Source organism: Astyanax mexicanus, chromosome 15, assembly GCF_023375975.1.
Source record: "Astyanax mexicanus isolate ESR-SI-001 chromosome 15, AstMex3_surface, whole genome shotgun sequence".
In the NCBI taxonomy this organism is placed as follows: domain Eukaryota; kingdom Metazoa; phylum Chordata; class Actinopteri; order Characiformes; family Acestrorhamphidae; genus Astyanax; species Astyanax mexicanus.
The window spans coordinates 42,248,193-42,268,615 of NC_064422.1; the positions used below are offsets into that span (position 1 = coordinate 42,248,193).

Sequence of the window (20,423 nt, forward strand, 5' to 3'; positions counted from 1 at the left end):
TGAGGAGAAAGAGCGCCATCTATTGTACCCACCCAGAGAAAGCTAGGCCAGTTGGGCTCTCTCGGGGCTCCGGCAGCTGATGGCAAGCTTAATGACCGGGATTTAATCCAGCGATGTCCCGACCATAGTAATAGAGTATTAACTAGGGGGCTTTTTAACTAGAGTAAAGGGGGCTGAATCATTTTGCGTATTTGCACCACTCTTTTCAGATTTTTATTAGATAAAAAAATTTAGTCATGTATCGTTTTCGTTTAACTTCACAATTATGTGCTAATTTGTACTGGTCTCTCACGTAAAATCTCAGTTACATACATTTGAGTTTGTGGTTGTAAGGTGACTAAACGTAAAAAAGGAGTGTGAATACTTTTTTCAACTCCCTGTATGTCAGAGAAAATAATCAATACACGCAACAACTCTCTAAACAAGGGATTAGCTCCCTCTGTAATGAGGGCCGTGTTCAGATTCAGCTTATAATAGCCGATTAACTGAACCTGAACACGACCCTCATTACAAATAGAGCTAATCAGCCAAATGCAGAAACTCAATCAAAATTATTACTGATAAACAGATTAGAATGTAATCTATATACTGAAATTGCAGCACTTCTCCATTTAAAAGTGATCCAGCTTTAATTTGACTACAGATAATGATAGTGAGTAACTGTGCTGAGATCAGTATCACCAGTCTCACCAGTTCTTCCAGTCCATAATCAGCCTGAGCAACCCTTGTACCGCTGAACGTGTTGGTCTCAATGATATCAGCACCGGCCAGCAGATACTCCTGCAGACGAGAGTGGGAGAGAGAGAGAGAGAGAGAGAGAGAGAGAAAGAGAGTGAGAGAGATAGAGAGAGAGTGAGAGAGAGAGAGAGAGAGTGAGAGAGAGAGAGAGGAGGGAGTGTCCTTAATTACACACTGAACGAAAGAGAAAACATGTCAATACATGTTAAAAAAAATAATAATAAAAAATATATATCATTATCATTATTATGATTATTAATAATAATAGTAAATATTAATTCTGAATCTTATTTAAATGAGATAAATGAGTTTATTTTTTCTTATTACTTTCATTTGGAATTTATTTTTATGTATTTATTATTAATTTTTGTTATTCTAATGTTTTATATCTTGATTCTCGTTCTTAGTTCATTATTATTACTCATTTTATCATTTCTTATCATTTCTTTTAATTTTTATCATTGTAGAGTACTTTTACTATTATTATATCTATCTTTAGTTTATATATTTTCAATTCTTTACTTTTTGTGTCTATTGTTTTTATATTCTTTTAGAATTTTCTTTTTCAACATTTTATATATAAGTTTTTTGTATTATAATGTTTTATATTTTGATTCTTGTTCATTATTATTCATTTTATAATTTCTTCATTTCTGATCATTTCTTATCATTTTTATCATTTTACTTTACTTTTGCTTTTATCTTTTTTAATTTTTGTATTTTATAAATTATTTACTTTTATGTGTCAATTTGTTTTTATAGTCTTTTAGAATTAGTCTTTTAGAATTAACATTATATATATATATATCAACATTATATATATACACATATATTCATACATAAATTAAACGTTGATTTAAAATGAGTATTTCTTTTATTGCTTTCTTTTATAAATATGTGTATATTGTATAATGACTGCAGAGGTTTGTTTTTTGTGTAAAGCACTTTGGGTTGCATTTGTGTATGAAAAGTGTATAAATAAAGATTATTATTATTATTTATTTATTTTTACTATTTTAGTTCTCATTATTTCTATTAAATTTCTTATTAAATGTTTTCAATTCCTTTTATACTGTAAATAATGCTGGGTAACACTGTAAATGAGGGTCACCCTCAATGTATTCCCGAGTGAAAACAAAGATTGATTGATTGATTGATAGATAGATTTTAAAAAAAGCGTACCAGAACTAATTTAAATTTCTGTGTTTTAGTATATTAAATTTTATATTAAAAATAAAGAATTATAAATATAATTATAATTGTGCAGACAGGTACCTTGTGGATGCTGTAGATGACCTCAGGCTGGGTGATGCTCAGCAGGTCGTTGTTTCCCTTCAGGCTCTTCGGATGATCTTTAAACTCCTGAGCTCTGAAATCCTCCTCCTCCAGCTTCCTCTGCTGGATCATCGTTCCCATCCCACCATCCAGCACCAGAATCCGCTTCTGGATCAGCTCTCTGAGCTCAGCTTCTACACCTCCTCCACTTCCTACACAAAACAAAATCAGAATATCAATTAAAATATACTTAGTGGATCAACACCAGCAGATGACATGTCTCTCCAAACCATCACTGATCATCAGTAAATTTTACATTTCATTTAAAGTAAATCAAGGGATCAGAGTCTGGAGGAAGAGTGGAGAGACACACAGTCCAAACTGCTCGAGGTCTAGTGTGAAGTTTCCACCAATCAGTGATGGTTTGGAGAGACATGTCATCTGCTGGTGTTGATCCACTGTGTTTTATTATCAAGTCTAAAGTCAGTGCAGTTTTGTTTTCCCACTAAATCTTACAGCACTTCATGCTTCTTCACTCTGCTGCTGACAACTTTTATAGAGATGCAGATTTCATTTTCCAGCAGGACTTGGCACACTGCCCACACTGCCAATTATGTAAGTACCAATTGATCTTATATAATATTTTATAATGATTATTTTATAATAAATGCCTAAAATTGATCACTCTGTGTGTAATACATCTATATAATATATGAGTTTCACATTTTTAATTATTATTATTATTTTTTGAGATACACTAGTATATATTTAAAATGAATAGGGATGCACCAAATAAAATAAATAAATAAAAAAGTTTTTTGTAGGTTGAATTTTTTTTTCCTACTTTTAGTCATATTTGCATAAACTTCATAGCATAAAATATGTTTTCTTGCAAACTATTTAAAAATATGTATTGAACATTTTAATATCCCATCAGACACACAAAAACACAAAGCACACGACAGTGTTAATACCACAAATACTACCACCCAAAAAAGTTTAAACTCTCCTTCTCATTCAATATTTGTATTTCTTTCCCCTACATAGTAAATGAATAGTGAAGTGATTCAGACTATGAAGGAACACATAAGGAATCATGTAGTAACTTAAAAGTGTTTAACAAACCAAAATACTGAGGCTGGTAACTCTGATTAACTTAACCTGTACAATAGAGGAAACTCTTGCTCTTCTTTCCTTTCCTGGGGCGGTCCTAATGAGTGCCAGTTTCATCATAATATCATTTTTAATGGTCTTTTTTTTGCGACTGCACTTGAGGATACATTTTATTTTCTTAAGTTGTTCTTGCTATATTATGGATTACTTTTTGATGGCTCTCCTTGCTAAAGAAAACACATTGAGCTCAGGGTCATATATTGTATGATAAGTGAATAGTGTAATTATTGTTACTCTATTAAGTTTCTTCACTAAGAAAACGTCTGCGGTTGGAAGGAATGACAACAGTTCTGAACATGACCTTCAGGCAGCACAGGCTGTTCTCTGTTCTAATAACACTGATTGTAATGGCAAGCAAATGTAAAAACACAGCTTGTCTAGTCCCTGTAAAGAGAAGTGTTGCCAAAAGAATAGGATTTTCTGGAGCAGATACACAACCATGAAGCTTTTACCACTAAGTATAATACCAGGTTTGGGCTATAGAGGGGTGTAAGGAGGAGTATAAACTAGGGCTGCACGATATTGGAAAAAATTCACATTGCAATTTTTTTTTGACAATATATATCGCAATATTAAACAATGAAGACCCATGACATCACCAGACCCGCCCCCACTTCCTCGCTGTTTTGCGTCCGGACCAATCAAGAGCTGAGTCAGCGCCGAGCTCTCAAACCCGAGGAAAACAGCATTTATCTTTTTAAAAGATAAATAAGAGCGTTTGTTTTTCTGGGATTAAAGCTGTGAATTCAGCTGTAACTGGAAATATCTGCAATACAAAAACTGTGCTGGACTGAGGAGGACTGAGGAGTTTACCCTTTAAGGAACTTGAAGCACAATGGGTTGAGTATAGAGTCGATTCATTGAGTAATTCGGTTCAGGAATGGAGTACAAATTCGAATCAATGATTCAACACATTGTTTAGAACGCCATGTGTTAATATGAGGCTCTGGGCTGGTGTAAACATAAACACAGCCTCTGGGAAACTCAGAGACAACACAGAGCTCTCCTCAGATACTGGATTATACTTCAGAATGCGTGTTTGTCATAAAAAAAAGAAAACACACTGAATAAGAAGAGGAGTGTTCAAACTTTTGACTGGTACTGTATAACACTGTATAACAATAAGAAAAACTAAATTATTAAACCAAAAACTTAAAAAAAAAATGTTTATATTGGATGCATATAAACTGCAAACATAAACACTTTAATACTTAAATACCCAAATACAAAATGCACTGTACTTTCATATGCTAAACATGGCGGCGCGTTAACACGCAGCGGCCGCTCCGGGTCCGTTAAATGGTGCTTTTGTGTTACTATTTGTCGTTTTTTTTCCGTTTATTTCCTGCAAATATGTGCATCGGAACACCCGTGCACATGTTCTACCACCGCCAGACCCTGCTACAGTGGAGAAATCAGCCAGAAAACACGCTACCGGACGAGGTTCTGCAGACGCTACTTGAGCTTAGCCTGCTAAGAGACCCAGGCCGCCAGCCCGCAGTGTTTCCTGACGCTGGAGCCCAGGCTAAAGGCTAGTCCTAGCCGGCCGGCTATACCATCGCTCTTTCTGGCAAACGTCTGTTCCCTTGACAATAAACTGGACTACATCCGACTCCAGCGAACAACCCAGCGTGAGTTCAGAGACTGCTGTGCTTTGTTTTTTGTGGAATCGTGGCTGAACGACAACATTCCGGACAGCGCCATTCAGCTAGCCGGGCTAACCGCGTTCAGAGCGGATAGGAGCGTGGCTCTATCCGGGAAGACCCGCGGTGGAGGCGTGTGTGTTTACATCAATACGGAATGGTGTAACAACGCTGTGACTGTCGCCAAACACTGCTCTCCGCTGGTGGAGTTCCTGATAGTCAAGTGCAGACCTTTTTATTTAGTACGGGAGTTCTCCGCCGTGCTAATAGCTGCTGTCTACATCCCACCCAGCGCTAGCATTGGTGCTAATGCTAAAGAGGCTCTGTGTGAACTCTATCGGACTATCAGCGATCTGCAGAACAAACACCCAGACGGACTGTTTATTATCGCCGGAGATTTCAATCACGCAAATCTCAAGTCAGTGCTCCCTAAATTCCATCAACATGTGGACTTTGCAACGAGAGGAGCGAGCGCGCTGGATCTTGTTTACACAAACATCCCCAGCGCGTACCCGGCGGAGCCCCGCCCCCACCTCGCTTTCTCGGACCAGAGTGTGTTTGGCTGACTCCAACATACACCACTCATCAGACGCTCCAGACCAGTTCAGAAGCAGGTGAAAACCTGGCCGGCAGGCTCCATCTCTGCCCTTCAGGACTGTTTTGAGTGCACTGCATGGGACATGTTTAGGGAGGCTACTACTGAAGGCGATTCTGTTGATTTGGAGGAGTATGCAGCATCAGTCACTGGCTACATCAGCAAGTGTATTGATGATGTCACTGTCTCCAAAACCATCACTACACGCCCAAACCAGAAGCCTAGGATGACTGCTGAGGTACGTGCGCTGCTGAGGACCCGCGACTCCGCCTTCAGAGTGGGTGACAAGGTGGCCCTGAGGAAAGCGAGAGCCGACCTGTCAAGAGCCATCAGAGAGGCAAAGCGCGCACACGCCCAGAGAATCCACAGCCACTTCAAGGACACGGGTGACGCGCGGCGTATGTGGCAGGGCATCCAGGCAATCACCAACTACAGGACAATGCCACCGTCCTGTGAACGTGATGCCTCCCTCCCTGATGCCCTGAACAACTTTTATGCACGGTTTGAGGCACAAAACAACACGATGGCGAGAAAGACCATGCCCAAGCCGGACGAGCAGGTGTTGTGCCTGACTGCAGTGGATGTGAGGAACACTCTGCGCAGAGTCAATCCACGAAAAGCTGCAGGACCAGACAACATCCCCGGCAGAGTGCTCAGGGAGTGCGCAGACCAGCTGACAGATGTTCTCACGGACATCTTCAACATCTCCCTGTGCAGCGCCACTGTCCCAACGTGCCTCAAGTCCACCACCATCGTTCCCGTGCCGAAGAAGTCCACAGTGTCCTGCCTCAATGACTACCGTCCCGTTGCACTTACACCCATCATCATGAAGTGCTTCGAGAGGCTAGTCATGAGGAACATCAAGACACAACTGCCCTCTTCACTGGACCCCCTGCAGTTTGCGTATCGTCCCAATCGCTCCACGGACGATGCCATCACCACCACCCTTCATCTCTCCCTCACCCACCTGGAGAAGAAGGACACTTACCCACACATCCCACAGAACCTCATCAGGAAGCTAAGCTCGCTCGGCCTCAACACCCCCCTCTGCAACTGGATCCTGGACTTTCTGATGGGGAGACCCCAGTCAGTCCGGTTCGGGGGCAGCACCTCCAGCACCATCACACTGAACACTGGGGCCCCCCAGGGCAGTGTCCTGAGTCCTCTGCTGTTCACCCTGCTGACTCATGACTGTGCTGCAAAACACAGTTCTAACAGCTTTATCAAGTTCGCCGATGATACAACCGTGCTTGGTCTCATCACCAAAGGCGACGAGTCAGCATACAGAGAGGAGGTGCAGCGGCTGACAGACTGGTGTACAGTCAACAACCTTCACCTGAATGTGGACAAGACAAAGGAAATGGTTGTTGACTTCAGGAGAGCACAACACACCCACTCTCCACTCAACATCGACGGGTCCTCTGTGGAGATTGTTAAGAGCACCAAGTTCCTTGGTGTCCACTTAGCAGATAACCTCACCTGGACCCTGAACACCAGCTCTACAGCCAAGAAAGCCCAGCAGCGTCTCTACTTCCTCCGGAAGCTGAGAAAGGCCCGTCTCCCTCCACCCATCCTCACACTCTTCTATAGAGGGACCATTGAGAGCATCCTGAGCAGCTGCATCACTGCCTGGTTTGGGACCTGCACCGTCTCTGACCGCAAGACCCTCCAGCGTATTGTGAGGACAGCTGAGAGGATCATCGGCGTCTCTCTCCCCTCCATCACGGACATTTACACCACCCGCAGCATCCGAAAAGCAACCAGCATTGTGAATGACCCCACCCATCCTTCACACGAACTGTTCTCCCTCCTGCCTTCGGGAAGAAGGTACCGCAGCATCCGGTCCAGCACGACCAGATTCTGCAACAGCTTCTACCCCCAAGCCATCAGACTCCTCAACTGCAGAGACTGAACTGATGGTTTTTCTGTACATGCACACACACTCTTACCCCACTTACCCCAGAAAATGGAAGCACCAAAAACCCTACTACCTCACTGGACTCTATTGCACACTGCGTAATAGAGGTAATTACTACGTCACTGGTCTTTTTTGCACACTGCATAATTTGCACACTGTCTTGTTATTTATTATTCTTTGTCTGTATTGTGTTGTATTGTCTGTCTGCACTTTTGTACTGTTGCACTATTGTTCTGTCTACACTGTGTTTATGTGCACCATGGTCCTTGGAGGAACGTTGTTTCGTTTCACTGTGTACACACTGTATATAGCTGAAATGACAATAAAAACCACTTTGACTTTGACATGACATTATTTTATCATTTGAAAATGAAATTACGATTAAAAATGATTATGTCCATACTATATGTTACACTAGATACTAGTTTAGGACTTGTATCACTAGTGCTAATTTAGGCTACATCAACTTTACATAGTCCTACATAGAAAATTAGGTTAGTTATGTACCAATGAGGTGTTATGTCATATGTTGTATACAGTCACTAAGGGGTTAACTAAACAGGCGTGTGCAACAGGAGTGTGCATTGCGTGCTTTCAAACCGGCTGTTAACTCATGCATGTGAGCTTTACCAGGCTATAGTTCATTCTGTCTCTCTAAACTTAGCATTTCAGAAGATTCCACGAGTAAGAATTGCATATTCTGCATATTTGAAGCTGACCTAACTCCAGATTATTAAACATTCGGTTAAATATGACACCATATTATCAAAACTGGTTTTCTAGACAGTCAACAGCATGAATGACAAAGAATGCTACTGTACCGTTTTTTTTTTATTATGACCTTCTCAACTTGTCATTTGAGAAGATTCAATGAGAAATAATTGCATGTTCTGCTTATTTTTAATTGGCCTAACTCCAGATTACTAATCAGTCTGACAAATCTGACAACATCTTATCAAAATAGATCTAACCAACCATCAAAAGCAAGAATAATAAATAATAATACATCACCATTTTTTAATTATGACCCTCTGAACTTGGCATTTGAGAAGATTCAATGTGAAAGAATTGCATGTTTTGCATTTTTCAAGTTGGCCTAACTCCAGATTATCAAAGAGTATGTTAAATCTGACGTCATTTTATCAAAAGAGATCTATCAGATCATTAAAAGCAAGAATAATAAATAATAATACATCACCGTTTTTTAATTATGACCTTCTGAACTTGGCATTTTAAAAGAATGAGAACGAATTGCATTTTCTGCATACTTCAAGTTGGCCTAACTCCAGATTATCAAACAGTATGTTAAATCTGACATAATCTTATTAAAATAGATCTAATAGACCATTAATAGCATGAATTATAAATAATATTACAGCACCGATTTTTAATTATGACACTCTGAACTTGGTATTTTGAGAAGATTCAATGAGAAATAATTGCATGTTCTGCATATTTTAAATTGGCCTAACTCCAGATTACTAATCAGTCTGACAAATTTGACATCATCTTATCAAAATAGATCTAATAGACCATTAATAGCATGAATTATAAATAATATTACAGCACCGATTTTTAATTATGACCCTCTGAACTTGGTATTTTAGGAATATTCAATGAGAAAGAATTGCATGTTTTGCATATTTCAAGTTGGCCTAACTCCAGATTAAATCTGACGTCATCTTATGAAAATATATCTAACAGACCATCAAGTGCATTAAGAACAAATAATATTGCAGCTTTATTTTTTAAATTATGACCCCATGAACTTGGTATTTTGAGAAGATTCAATGAGAAATTTGCCTATTCATCATATGTCTAATTGACCTAACTCTGGATTATCAAACAAGATGTTAAATCTGGCACAACCTTAAGAAACGTTCATGTAAAAAGTTTAATTAGTGTATAAATGTGGAGTTAATGGGTTATCTAATACGTTACACGTGTTGTGACAAATTGTGCTAACCTGCCAAATCGTGCTACTCTAGTGTATATAGGGTTATAAACTTAAAATAACGTAAATAAGTATAAATAAAGCAAATAATCAGAAAATCTGGGTAGCTGGGATATCTGCACAATCTAAATCACTGTGTTTGGGGTTAAGTTACATTAATAGAAATAGAGGGAATTTTTTTTTACTTTTTGTTTATTATTTGTTATTTTTATTATTTTTTTAAATATATATAACACTCAAACAAATAATAATACTAATGACACTGAGCTCATGTTGTTTAGCTAGCTCATACACCAAAGATATAACAAAACATATAAAAGCGTTAAAACACTGAGTCAGCGCATGCGCAGTGTCTGTACTAAGCATGAATTGACGGGTAGCGTATCTCGGCAGTACAACGGATCAGCTGCAGCTGCTGTTATACTCAGTATAGCAGAGTAGAGCTGAGTATAGCGGAGTATAGCGGTATAAACTCACCTGTCTCAGTGCTGTAGTGGACCGTGGGTGGCATGCTGAGTCTGTGTGGGGGGATATTAGTGGTATTCCGGGGGTAATAATACTCTATAAAAGGGGTTAAATCATCTATAAACTCTGCGCTGCTGATTTACAGCTGCTCCAACGTGCCGGACACATGGCCCACTGCGCATGCGCTGCACCAGCATCGAGTATTGCACCACTTCCGCCTCGTGCAGTTACTCAGAAGAGCTGGTCTAGGATCTCCACTAGGGGGCAGCACCACTCTGGGGAAAATTATATTACTTTAATTAACGCTATATCTTAATTAATTAATTAATTAATTAATGCAATAATTCAGTATTCAAGGTATTCCTCAATTAACGTGTTACTGATCATCACACGTCATTATTTTATTTTTTTCTTTTCTTACTTTTTGAATAAATACCATTCTTGCATCATTATCCCCTCTAGATGGATGATGACAAGCTATCAAACCAAGCTGACTACTTGAATTTTTGCACCAGGAGTAGAGCAGCATAAAGTTATCCAAAAGCAGTGTGTAAGACTGGTGGAGGAGAACATGATGCCACAATGCATGAAAACTGTGATTAAAAAACAGGACTATTCCACCAAATACTGATTTCTGAACTCTTAAAACTCTTTATATATGAATATAAATGTGTTTTCTTTGCATTATTTGAGGTCTGAAAGCTCTGCATCTCTTTTTTTGTTATTTCAGCCATTTCTCATTTTCTGCAAATAAATGCTCCAAATGACAATATTTTTATTTGTAATTTAGGAGAAATGTTGTCTGTAGTTTATAGAATAAAACAACAATGTTCATTTTACTCAAACATAAACCTATAAATAGCAAAATCAGAGAAACTGATTCAGAAACTGAAGTGCTCTCTTATTTTTTCCAGAGCTGTATGTTTATATATGGAGTGTATCTATGATATACAGTAAGGTAAATTCTCATATTGATTCCATTTTCTCCCAGTCTCTTTCTTATTATTGAATCATTAACACTGATCTTAACTGAGGTGCGTGAGATTCTGCAGTTCTTTAAATGTTGTTCTGGGTTCTTTTGTGATCTCCTGGATGAGTTGTCCATGCCCTTTTGGAGTATTTCACTTAATAAATTAAATCATTTAAAAACTGCTTTTTTATATTTACTTAGGTTATCTTTGTTAATCCGAAAATGTTAAATATAATAAAATAAAATAAATACATCTGTAATAGGGTAAATACTTTTTTTCACAGCACTGTGTGTGTGTGTGTGTGTGTGTGTGTGTGTTTTATCTCATTGTGACCTATAGGCCACAACACTACACTTAGGTTAACCACACACAGTGTAATAATCATTAGTGTAATGATTACTATGTTTTTTTTTTTTTTTAATCACTACGAACCACAACCAGGCCTGATTACTGCCAGATCTGTAGAATCAAGAAATCCCTTAAATAGAATCTGTCTGACAACATGAAGCAGATAAAAGATCTCCAAAAGCAGCACATTATTATTATACCCAGATCTGAAGAAACTCAACAACAGATGAGAAAACAAAGTCATTGATCATCTATCAGTCTGGAAAAGGTTATAAAATAATTTCTAAAGCTTTGGGACTCCAGAGAACCACAGTGATTCACTATTGTTCACTAATGGAGAAAACATGATGGAACACTGGTGAACCTTCCCAGACTGAAATTACTCCAAAAGGGCATGAACAACTCATCCAGGAGGTCCCAAAAGAACCCAGAACAACATTTAAAGAAGGAGTGTGTGTCCCTTTACATCTAATGTAAAACATCTCATTTCAAAAGAAGAGCATCATACTGAACATAGTAAAACATGGTGGTGGTAGTGTTTGTAGAGGGAATTATAGGCCACTGTCAAAAACAGAAGAAAGTATGACACCTGCTTGCTGATAACTGGATTTATTTGATTATTTCTGAATTAATACAGACTGTATGTGCAGGCTGGATGTCAAATGTGTGTTTTTTCACATCAAATTAAACATTTTTATTGACTGAAATATATCTAAACAATAAGAATCAGGGTTTTTTCTTCCAATATTAAAACCATGTAAATTTAGTGATATATGGATGTAGACACTGTATTAGTTCACTATATAGGAAGTAAGGTGATAATTGAGATTTACTCAGAAATATTTATAAAGCTTTGACTGCACCCCAGTTGCACACTACAAACTAATACTACAAAGTATATTTAATATTCTTATATTAATAGTGTGGGTTTGGAGGGTTAGTACACTAAATATTAACATACTAACTCATTTTGCTAACCCGGGATAGTAGTTCCCATTATGACCACACTCCCTATTACAGAAATGATATTATATAGTGCATTATATATTATATAGTGCATCAATATATTTTTAGTGCTGTTCATAATCTCAACTGTGCATTTTATTCCCTATATTATTATTTAAATTGGTGTTTTGTGTGAATCCTTTAAAAACACCCAGATATTTGTAGATTGGGCCAAACTCTAAACTTTAAATAATTTAATATTTCCAATATTCCATATTTACAGTGGCATGAAAAAGTATTTTACCCCTTTAGTCATTTATTTTGTACTTCTTATTTTTTTTCTCAGATTATCATGCAAACTTTAATATCAGACAAATATAACCTGAGCAAATATAAAAAGCACTTTTTTCAAATTATGTTTTCATTTATGAAGAAAAAATTAAACTATCCAAACCAATCTAGCCCTTTGTAAAAAAAAAAAAAAAAGTGTTTTCCCCCCATAAATTACCTGTGATTAATCAATTTTTTTTGGAAAGCTCAAAAAGAGTTAAATTTCACTAGTAACCACAAGTAGGCCTGATTACTGCCAGACCTGTAGAATCAAGAAAATCACTTAAATACAACCTGTCTGACAACATGAAGCAGATAAAAGATCTCAAAAAGCAGCACATTATTATATTATTCCAGTCTGGAAAAGGTTATAAAGTCATATATTGCTAAAGCTTCGGGACTCCAGGAAACCACAGTGATTCACTATTATTATTATTATTCACTAATGGAGAAAACATGGAACACTGGTGAACCTTCCCAGGAGTGACCGGCCGATCAAAATTACTCCAAAAGGGCACGAACAACTCATCCAGGAGGTCCCAAAAAAAGAACCCAGAACAACATTTAAAGAACTGAGGGCTCACTAAAGCCTCAGAGAGATTTAAGACCGGTGTTAATGATTCAATGATAGAATAATTAATAAAAAAGTCCTTTAATAAATAAAGTGATCATTTAAAAAGTGCTTTTTATATTTGCTCAGGTTATCTTGGTCTGATATTAAAGTTTGTTTGATAATCAGCAAATACGTTTTCATGCCACTGTATCTTATGATCAGAAATCTCTTATATTTTTATTATCTTTTTACATCATTATTCAGCAAAAAAGAAAAAAAATCAGAGACATTAATAGAGATTCTGTATTAATGGTAAAGGTGCAGCTCTGCTTTCTGCCATTAGAGGTCGCTCTCCCCGTACAGTGCAGTAGAGAATGCAGAGTAATCCAGGGCTCCTGGAACTCCATCAGGACCCGCATACAGAGGCATCCTGGAGATACAGTACTCCGCCTGCTCGGGGGGCAGCTCGCGCCGCAGCTCCTCAATCAGAATATACGGCTGTGGGTTTAGAAAACAGAGAGAAAGAGCATTAATATATTACTTTAAATCACATTTTATAACTGAAACAAAATTTACTTCTGAAAAACATTCAGAACTGTGATTTGTGACATTCTGAAGCAGAGCATCTCTTTAGAAACTGGTCCACATGGCAGTTTTCCAACCCTATAACAACCTCAAACACACCTCCAAGATGACGACTGTCTTGCCGAGGAAGTTGAAGATAAAGGCGATGGACTGGATGAGTACATCTACAGACCTAAACCCTAATCCTCAAAAACAAGGTGTTGGACTGCAAGGTCTGTTGGAGTGTTTTCACACCTGTAGTTATAGTTTCTAGTTTCTATAATCCCGATTAGTTGATGACTTTGTTTATTAAGAGAGTTTCTCCCTCTGTTTGGTTTGCTTTCACACAGGCATAAAAACCTAAACGCACCAAAATGCGCACCAATGAACCACGCAAGCACATCGCCTCCTCTGATTGGTCAGAGCTGTCTGAAAAAAAAAATGCCGCTGCACTTTTAAACAGTGCATATACCACCCTCTTAGTGTGTAAAGAGTATGGAGCAGCACAGACAGTGTTTGTTCATAGCAGTATATTATCTGGTAAATTGTTTTTTAATCACAGTTTTAATCATGCATCTTGGCATCATGTTCTCCTCCACCAGTCTTACACACTGCTTTTGGATAACTTTATGCTGCTTCAAGCAGTTCAGTTTGGTTTGATGCCTTGTGATCATCCATCTTTCTCTTGAGGTTTTCAATTTGGTAAAATTAAAGAAACTCATAATTTTTACGTGGTATTTTTTTTTAAGAGCTGTATATCTACACACCTTATCTGCGGCTAAGATCCTGAAGGAGGCGGCGACCTGTTCCGCAGTGTCCATTTCGGTCGTCTCGCGGGTCATAAAGTCCACAAAGGACTGAAACGTCACCAGTCCCTTACCGTTCGGATCAACCAGTGACATGATCCGCGCAAACTCCGCCTCACCCTGTATAAATATACACATACCACACACACACACACACACACACAGACACACACACACACACACATGAGAAATAATTAAGGAAGGCAGGTTGAGACACTAACTCACCATTTGTGCTGCATACTTAGGAATGCTAAACATGTGCGTAGTACACTGCCTGGCCAAAAAACAGGTCATACACTCCAGTTAGTAAGGCTTTATTAAATATTACTCAATTTTACATTATTTATAATCATTAATAATGTCCTAACTACTGGTCCCCAATAATAAGTTGAAACATTCTGATGTGATGTAATATATAGTGGCGTGTTTATTCTTTACCAGATCATAACCCATGGAGATGAGACACGCCCTGAAGTCATCCGTCTCCATTCCTCCTTTCTTCTTCTGTAGGATGAAGAGAGAAAAAGATCAGAAAAAAAATGAAAATGAAGGAGGATTGCAGAGAAGGTAGAGACAGATTGAAAACAGACCTCCTCCTCTCTCTCTTTCTCTATCTCTCTTCCAACCTCCTGCTCTCTTTCTCTCCATCCCTCTCTCTCTCCCTCGCTCTCTCTCTCCCTCTTTCTATCTCTCCCTCTCTCGTTCCTTCTATCTATCTATCTATCTATCTATCTATCTATCTATCTATCTATCTATCTATCTATCTATCTATCTATCTATCTATTTATCCATTGCTTTCCTTCTCTCTCCCTGTCTCTCTCCCTCACTATCTATCTATCTATCTATCTATCTATCTATCTATCTATCTATCTATCTATCTATCTATCTATCTATCTCCCTTACTCTCTATCTCTCTCTCCCTACTCATCTTTCCCTCTCTCTCTGTCCCTCTTTCTATCTCTCTCTCTCTCTCTCTCTCCCTACTCATCTTTCCCTCTCTCTGTCCCTCTTTCTATCTCTCTCTCTCCCTACTCATCTTTCCCTCTCTCTGTCCCTCTTTCTATCTCTCTCTCTCTCTCTCTCTCTCTCCCTACTCATCTTTCCCTCTCTCTCTGTCCCTCTTTCTATCTCTCTCTCTCCCTACTCATCTTTCCCTCTCTCTGTCCCTCTTTGTCCCTCTTTCTATCTCCCTCTCGCTCGTTCCTTCTCTATCTATCTATCTATCTATCTATCTATCTATCTATCTATCTATCCCTTCCTCTCTCTCTCTATAGTAAGATATCGATGAAAATGTCAACAGAAATATCAAGTAAAAAAAAAGAAACAATGGCAAGAGTAACAACAATAATAACAATAGTAATAACAACAGCAATAATAATTATAGTGATAATAATAATAATTGTAATAATAGCAATTAAGTATAATACTATTAACAGCTGTTAATTAGGGTATTAAAATAAGGATATTGTTGGGGTATTAAAAAAAGAGATAAATATTGTTTATTGATCTCTATCTCCTCTAAAGGATGATCAGATCACACAGTGTTGCAGGAAGAAGTTGTTCAGTAATAAAACAGTCAATATGTCAGTCAGAAAGGTCAGTCTCTGAATCAGCTGCATTGATTATGATTAATAAAATCATTAATCAGGTTATTGTGAGGTGTGTGACGGGGGTTGTGTGTGAGGAGTGTGAGATTAATACCTGTTTATTTTAGTCTCCTGTTAGATTCAGACAAGCTTTTAGTTCATCTCAACAAACCACTCCAGGGGTTACTCTGAGACCACACACACGCACACACACACACACACACACACACGCACGCACACACACACAAACACAGACAAACACACACACACACACTTACAAGTTAGTAGGAGTGAGGATTAAAAGCATTAAAGTTCAGAAATCATTTCACTGACAGAATCAAGAAGGGGGCAGGGGGGGCAACCGACCCCTCTTAGTGCCACCATGGTAAAAAACGTTAGGGGTGTGAATAACAGGGCATCTCACAGTACAATACAAATTTAACAGCAATATTCTTCACTGTAGGTTTGCCATTTTCATCTGACGATTGATCCGATAGCGCCACCACATGGAGTAAGGAAGCAATAACTTAAGTAAGTCAAATTGGGTTATATTTACTTAGATTTTACTACTAAAGTCATCCAAACTATGAAGAAAAACATGTGTAAATATTTCTCAGTCAGCTTTATGAGGTAGAGTCACCTGGAATTCAGGCTTTCAGTTAACAGCTGTGCTGAACTCATCAAGAGTTAATTACTTGAGTTTCTTGTCTCTTAATAAAGTGTTTGAGAGCATCAGTTAAAGTAAAGTAGTGAAGAGGTAGAGTTACAGGTATACAGTGAATAGTGAATATTTGAGTAATGTTCGAATCCAGATTATGCAGGGTCTGTACGTTCATGAAAAACCTGGAAAAGTCATGGAATTTGAAAATAGCAATTTCCAGGCCTGGATTAGTTTTGGGAAAATAAAAATACCCAGAATTTTTTTATGGAAAGTCATGGTAATTTGGTCTATAAATCATAAATTTGTGTTTCCATTTATCGATGGAGAAAATCTTTTTTGAGCTACAAATACATCAATCAGCTATTATTATTAATATATTCAGTAATTTAGCCTCTACACTGAAAAAAATTACAAGTAAAATTTACTTTAAAAGTTTCACAACTTTCTGCATTTACTTTTTTTAAGTAAATTTAATTTCAGATAAATTTAAGTAACTTCAACTCGGTTTCAAGACTTAAATGTTACACAGAGTAAATAAGTGAACTGAACTTCAGTCAATCCTTTCTTTTAGTAAACTTTACTTAATTTCTGCATACAATATTACCTAATTACAATTACTTAATTTATTCAATATTACTCAAATCATTTATGATAAATAATATATTATAATTACTGAAATTTAAATATTTTTTTGTAAAAACACATATTACACTGTCTCAACACATGGATGCCATGTAATACATTCTTTATACTAGTAAACTAAAAATAATGTATTACATGTCATCCATGTGTTTAAACAGTGAGACTTCTTACAACAGTGAGTCTGTTTATAAAATAAATATTTGAGATTATGTAAATATTTGTGTTTTAACTAAAAATATTTCAATTAGTAAGATTTAATAAATATTGTATCAATTAAGTAATTGTAATTAGGTAATATTGCAGAAATGAAGTAAAGTTTACTAAAAAAAAGGATTGATTCAGTAAAAATAAATTAAGTAAAGTTTAATAAAAGAAAGGATTGATTCAGTAAAAATAAATGTAGTAAAGTTTAATAAAAGAAAGGATTGATTCAGTAAAAATAAATTAAATAAAGTTTACTAAAAGAAAGGATTGATTCAGTAAAAATAAATTAAATAAAGTTTACTAAAAGAAAGGATTGATTCAGTAAAAATAAATTAAGTAAAGTTTAATAAAAGAAAGAATTGATTCAGTAAAAATAAATGAAGTAAAGTTTACTAAAAGAAAGGATTGATTCAGTAAAAATAAATTAAGTAATGTTTAATAAAAGAAAGAATTGATTAAATAAAAATAAATTAAATAAAGTTTACTAAAAGAAAGGATTGACTGAAGTTCAGTTCACTTATTTACTCTATGTAACTCTATTTAAGTCTTGAAACCGAGTTGAAGTTACTTAAATTTATCTGAAATTAAATTTACTTAAAAAAAGCAAATGCAGAAATTTGCGAAACTTTTTTTAAAGTAAATTTTACTCATCATTTTTCTCAGTGCAGGAGAAGTTCATCAGCTTCAGAAACAGAGTATTTTGGTTTGTTTAACAGTAATTTTAAGTCGCAACATGAGTCCTTATGTGTTCCTTCATAGTCTGGATCACTTCACTATTAATTTACATTGTAGGAAATTGCATGCTGGGATTTGTTATCTGTCAGTGTGAGATGCTGGGTGGAGTTACCCGGTCGAAGTGGCTGAAGGAGGAGCGGAACTCGTTGAGCTGCTGCTGGCTGATGCCCTTGGCGTCGCGGGTGAGGATCTGGGTCTCGATCTCATTGATGGTGCGAGCGATGGTGGTGAGCAGGAGCTCCCAGCCCACGCGGATGTGCTGCAGAGACACGGCGGAGACACCACCCACAGATTAACACTAATGCTGCAGGGGGGAGTTATGGATGTGATGATGGGTCTACATGTGTGAGCTTTCAGGATGTGGGCAATTAGGACCTGTTTATATTGTATCCACAGTAATTGGCACTTTTAAGTGGTGGTATGTTTACACACAGCTGCACTTTGTAGCCGTACGAATAATGACTGTAATTTAAAATTTCCAGCAACCTCAATACACTAAAAAGCAAGAATTCACCTGATCTTTATCTCAGAAATCACATAATTTACACTACTCTTATTTAAAAAAAAATTAGATTAAAAATGTAAGTAAATCACTCAATAAAAGTAATATGGTGATTAAAACAGTAAAGAATAATTATGATTAATATAAAAATAAATATATATATTTTTTTTTAATTTATTTGTTTATTTATGCATTCATTAATTTCCTGATTTATTTATTTCTGTATTTCCTTGTCCTTAGATGATAATGAAGGGGCGTGTTTTATAATAATCTTCTACGTAACCAAAGTTACCGCCAAAGGGGCAAGACATGTACATGACTTGTAATCAATCTGACATCAATTAACCAATAGGAATGCTAAGACACTGTGACGTCATTGCTGGACAGCCCCTTCATTATCATGTAAGGAAAAGGAAAAACAGAAAAGGAAAAACAGAAATAAATAAATTGGGAAATAAATAAATCAGGAAATAAATGAATGCAGGAATAAATATATATATGTAAATAAATAAACAAAAGAATCAAAAGAGAAATTAAACTAATAAATAACAATTTAACATATTTATTTTTATGTACATGTATTTATTTTCATATTAATTATAATTATTCTTTACTGTTTTAATCACCAAATTACTTTTTTGAGTGATTTACTTACATTTTTATTAATTAATTAATTTATTTATTTTTTAATTTTGCCAGTTTTGGTCCTCCATACTCTTATACCATGTTACAGGATAAACCCACTGAACCATAACGGCCATATTTTATCCATCTTTAGGCAAACTTAGTAATTTAGTGCCTCTAGTGTCTTTGGTGATGTCTTTGCTATCATAACGACGGGAAAAGTACATTTCGCTTCTCTCAAAAAGCATAAAAGGCATGCACTTCATCTCTTAATTGATTAATCATGGGTGTGTTTTAAGTGTAACGTGAAATAAACCAATCATAGTGTGACTTGGGACAGAGTGTAGTTGTAGTTTTTAGTTTCTATGATCCGGATCAGTTGATGAGTTTGTATATTTGAAGTGTTTCCCCTTCTGTTTGGTTTGGTTTCACACAGGCATAAAAACCTAAACGCACCAAAAAGCGCACTAATAAGACCAATAAAGCACGCGAGCACATCGTCTCCTCTGATTGATCAGAGCTGTCTGGTGTGGGAACAGCAACAAAGTAAATATAGTGAGAAGATTCTGTGTTTCAGTGTGTATATCTGTATATCTGTGTAGTGTGAAGCTGCTTTAACACAGAACACACAAAAAAAATCCGTTTTTTTTAACACAGTGTTTTCAATAGGATGTGCAGCGCAGATGTGAGCAGTGAACGCTGCACATACTGTGTTCTTAGTGTGTAAACAGCATGGAGCAGCAGCAGAGACAGCGTTTGTTCATAGCAGTATTTTATCTGGCTAATATATCAGATTAAACTGCGCCTTATCAGGATATATTATAGTTGGGTTAGATCGAGAGCACATCACGTTCTTACCATAAGCGGGCGGGGCAGGGGTGGGGTCAAATTTTGTGGTGTATTATTTGCGTAATTAAAAACCGTTGTTTACATCCCACAATGCTAGCTTCAGCTCAGAGCGGCACCATCATTGTACTTATAATGACACATATATATATATATATATATATATATATATATATATATATATATATATATATATATACATAGACTTCGCATAACCTGCCTCCTGGTGTCGGCTTCTACGCTATGCAGAGTCTATGTATATATATGTCTATGTCATTATCAGTACAGTGATGGCGGCGCTCAGAGCTGAAGCTAGCATTATAGGATGTAAACACTGTTTTTTTT

The 20,423-nt window shown here is 36.8% G+C and overlaps 2 protein-coding genes across 4 annotated transcripts in view; both read right to left on the minus strand.

Moving 5' to 3' along the window:
* Positions 1-9,950, minus strand: part of mtr (5-methyltetrahydrofolate-homocysteine methyltransferase) — a 54,584-nt gene extending 44,634 nt beyond the window's left edge. The window contains exons 1-3 of the mRNA XM_022670310.2: positions 9,774-9,950; positions 2,014-2,225; positions 691-780 (exon numbers count right to left, since the gene is read on the minus strand). Coding sequence (XP_022526031.2) covers positions 691-780; positions 2,014-2,225; positions 9,774-9,807 — 336 coding nt within the window. The 5' untranslated portion in view covers positions 9,808-9,950. The remainder of the gene's footprint in view (positions 1-690; positions 781-2,013; positions 2,226-9,773) is intronic.
* Positions 9,951-11,673: 1,723 nt separating this feature from the next.
* The window catches only part of LOC107197345 (alpha-actinin-2-like), a 64,055-nt gene continuing 55,305 nt past the window's right edge, over positions 11,674-20,423 (minus strand). For 2 of the 3 annotated variants that reach the window (XM_049464551.1, XM_049464552.1), the window contains exons 18-21: positions 18,219-18,365; positions 14,717-14,782; positions 14,240-14,398; positions 11,674-13,406 (exon numbers count right to left, since the gene is read on the minus strand). In XM_049464551.1, coding sequence (XP_049320508.1) covers positions 13,248-13,406; positions 14,240-14,398; positions 14,717-14,782; positions 18,219-18,365 — 531 coding nt within the window. In that variant the 3' untranslated portion in view covers positions 11,674-13,247. Of the gene's footprint in view, positions 13,407-14,239; positions 14,399-14,715; positions 14,783-15,979; positions 16,053-18,218; positions 18,366-20,423 lie in introns of those variants that run through there. The other variant, XM_049464553.1, reaches the window with a different exon arrangement.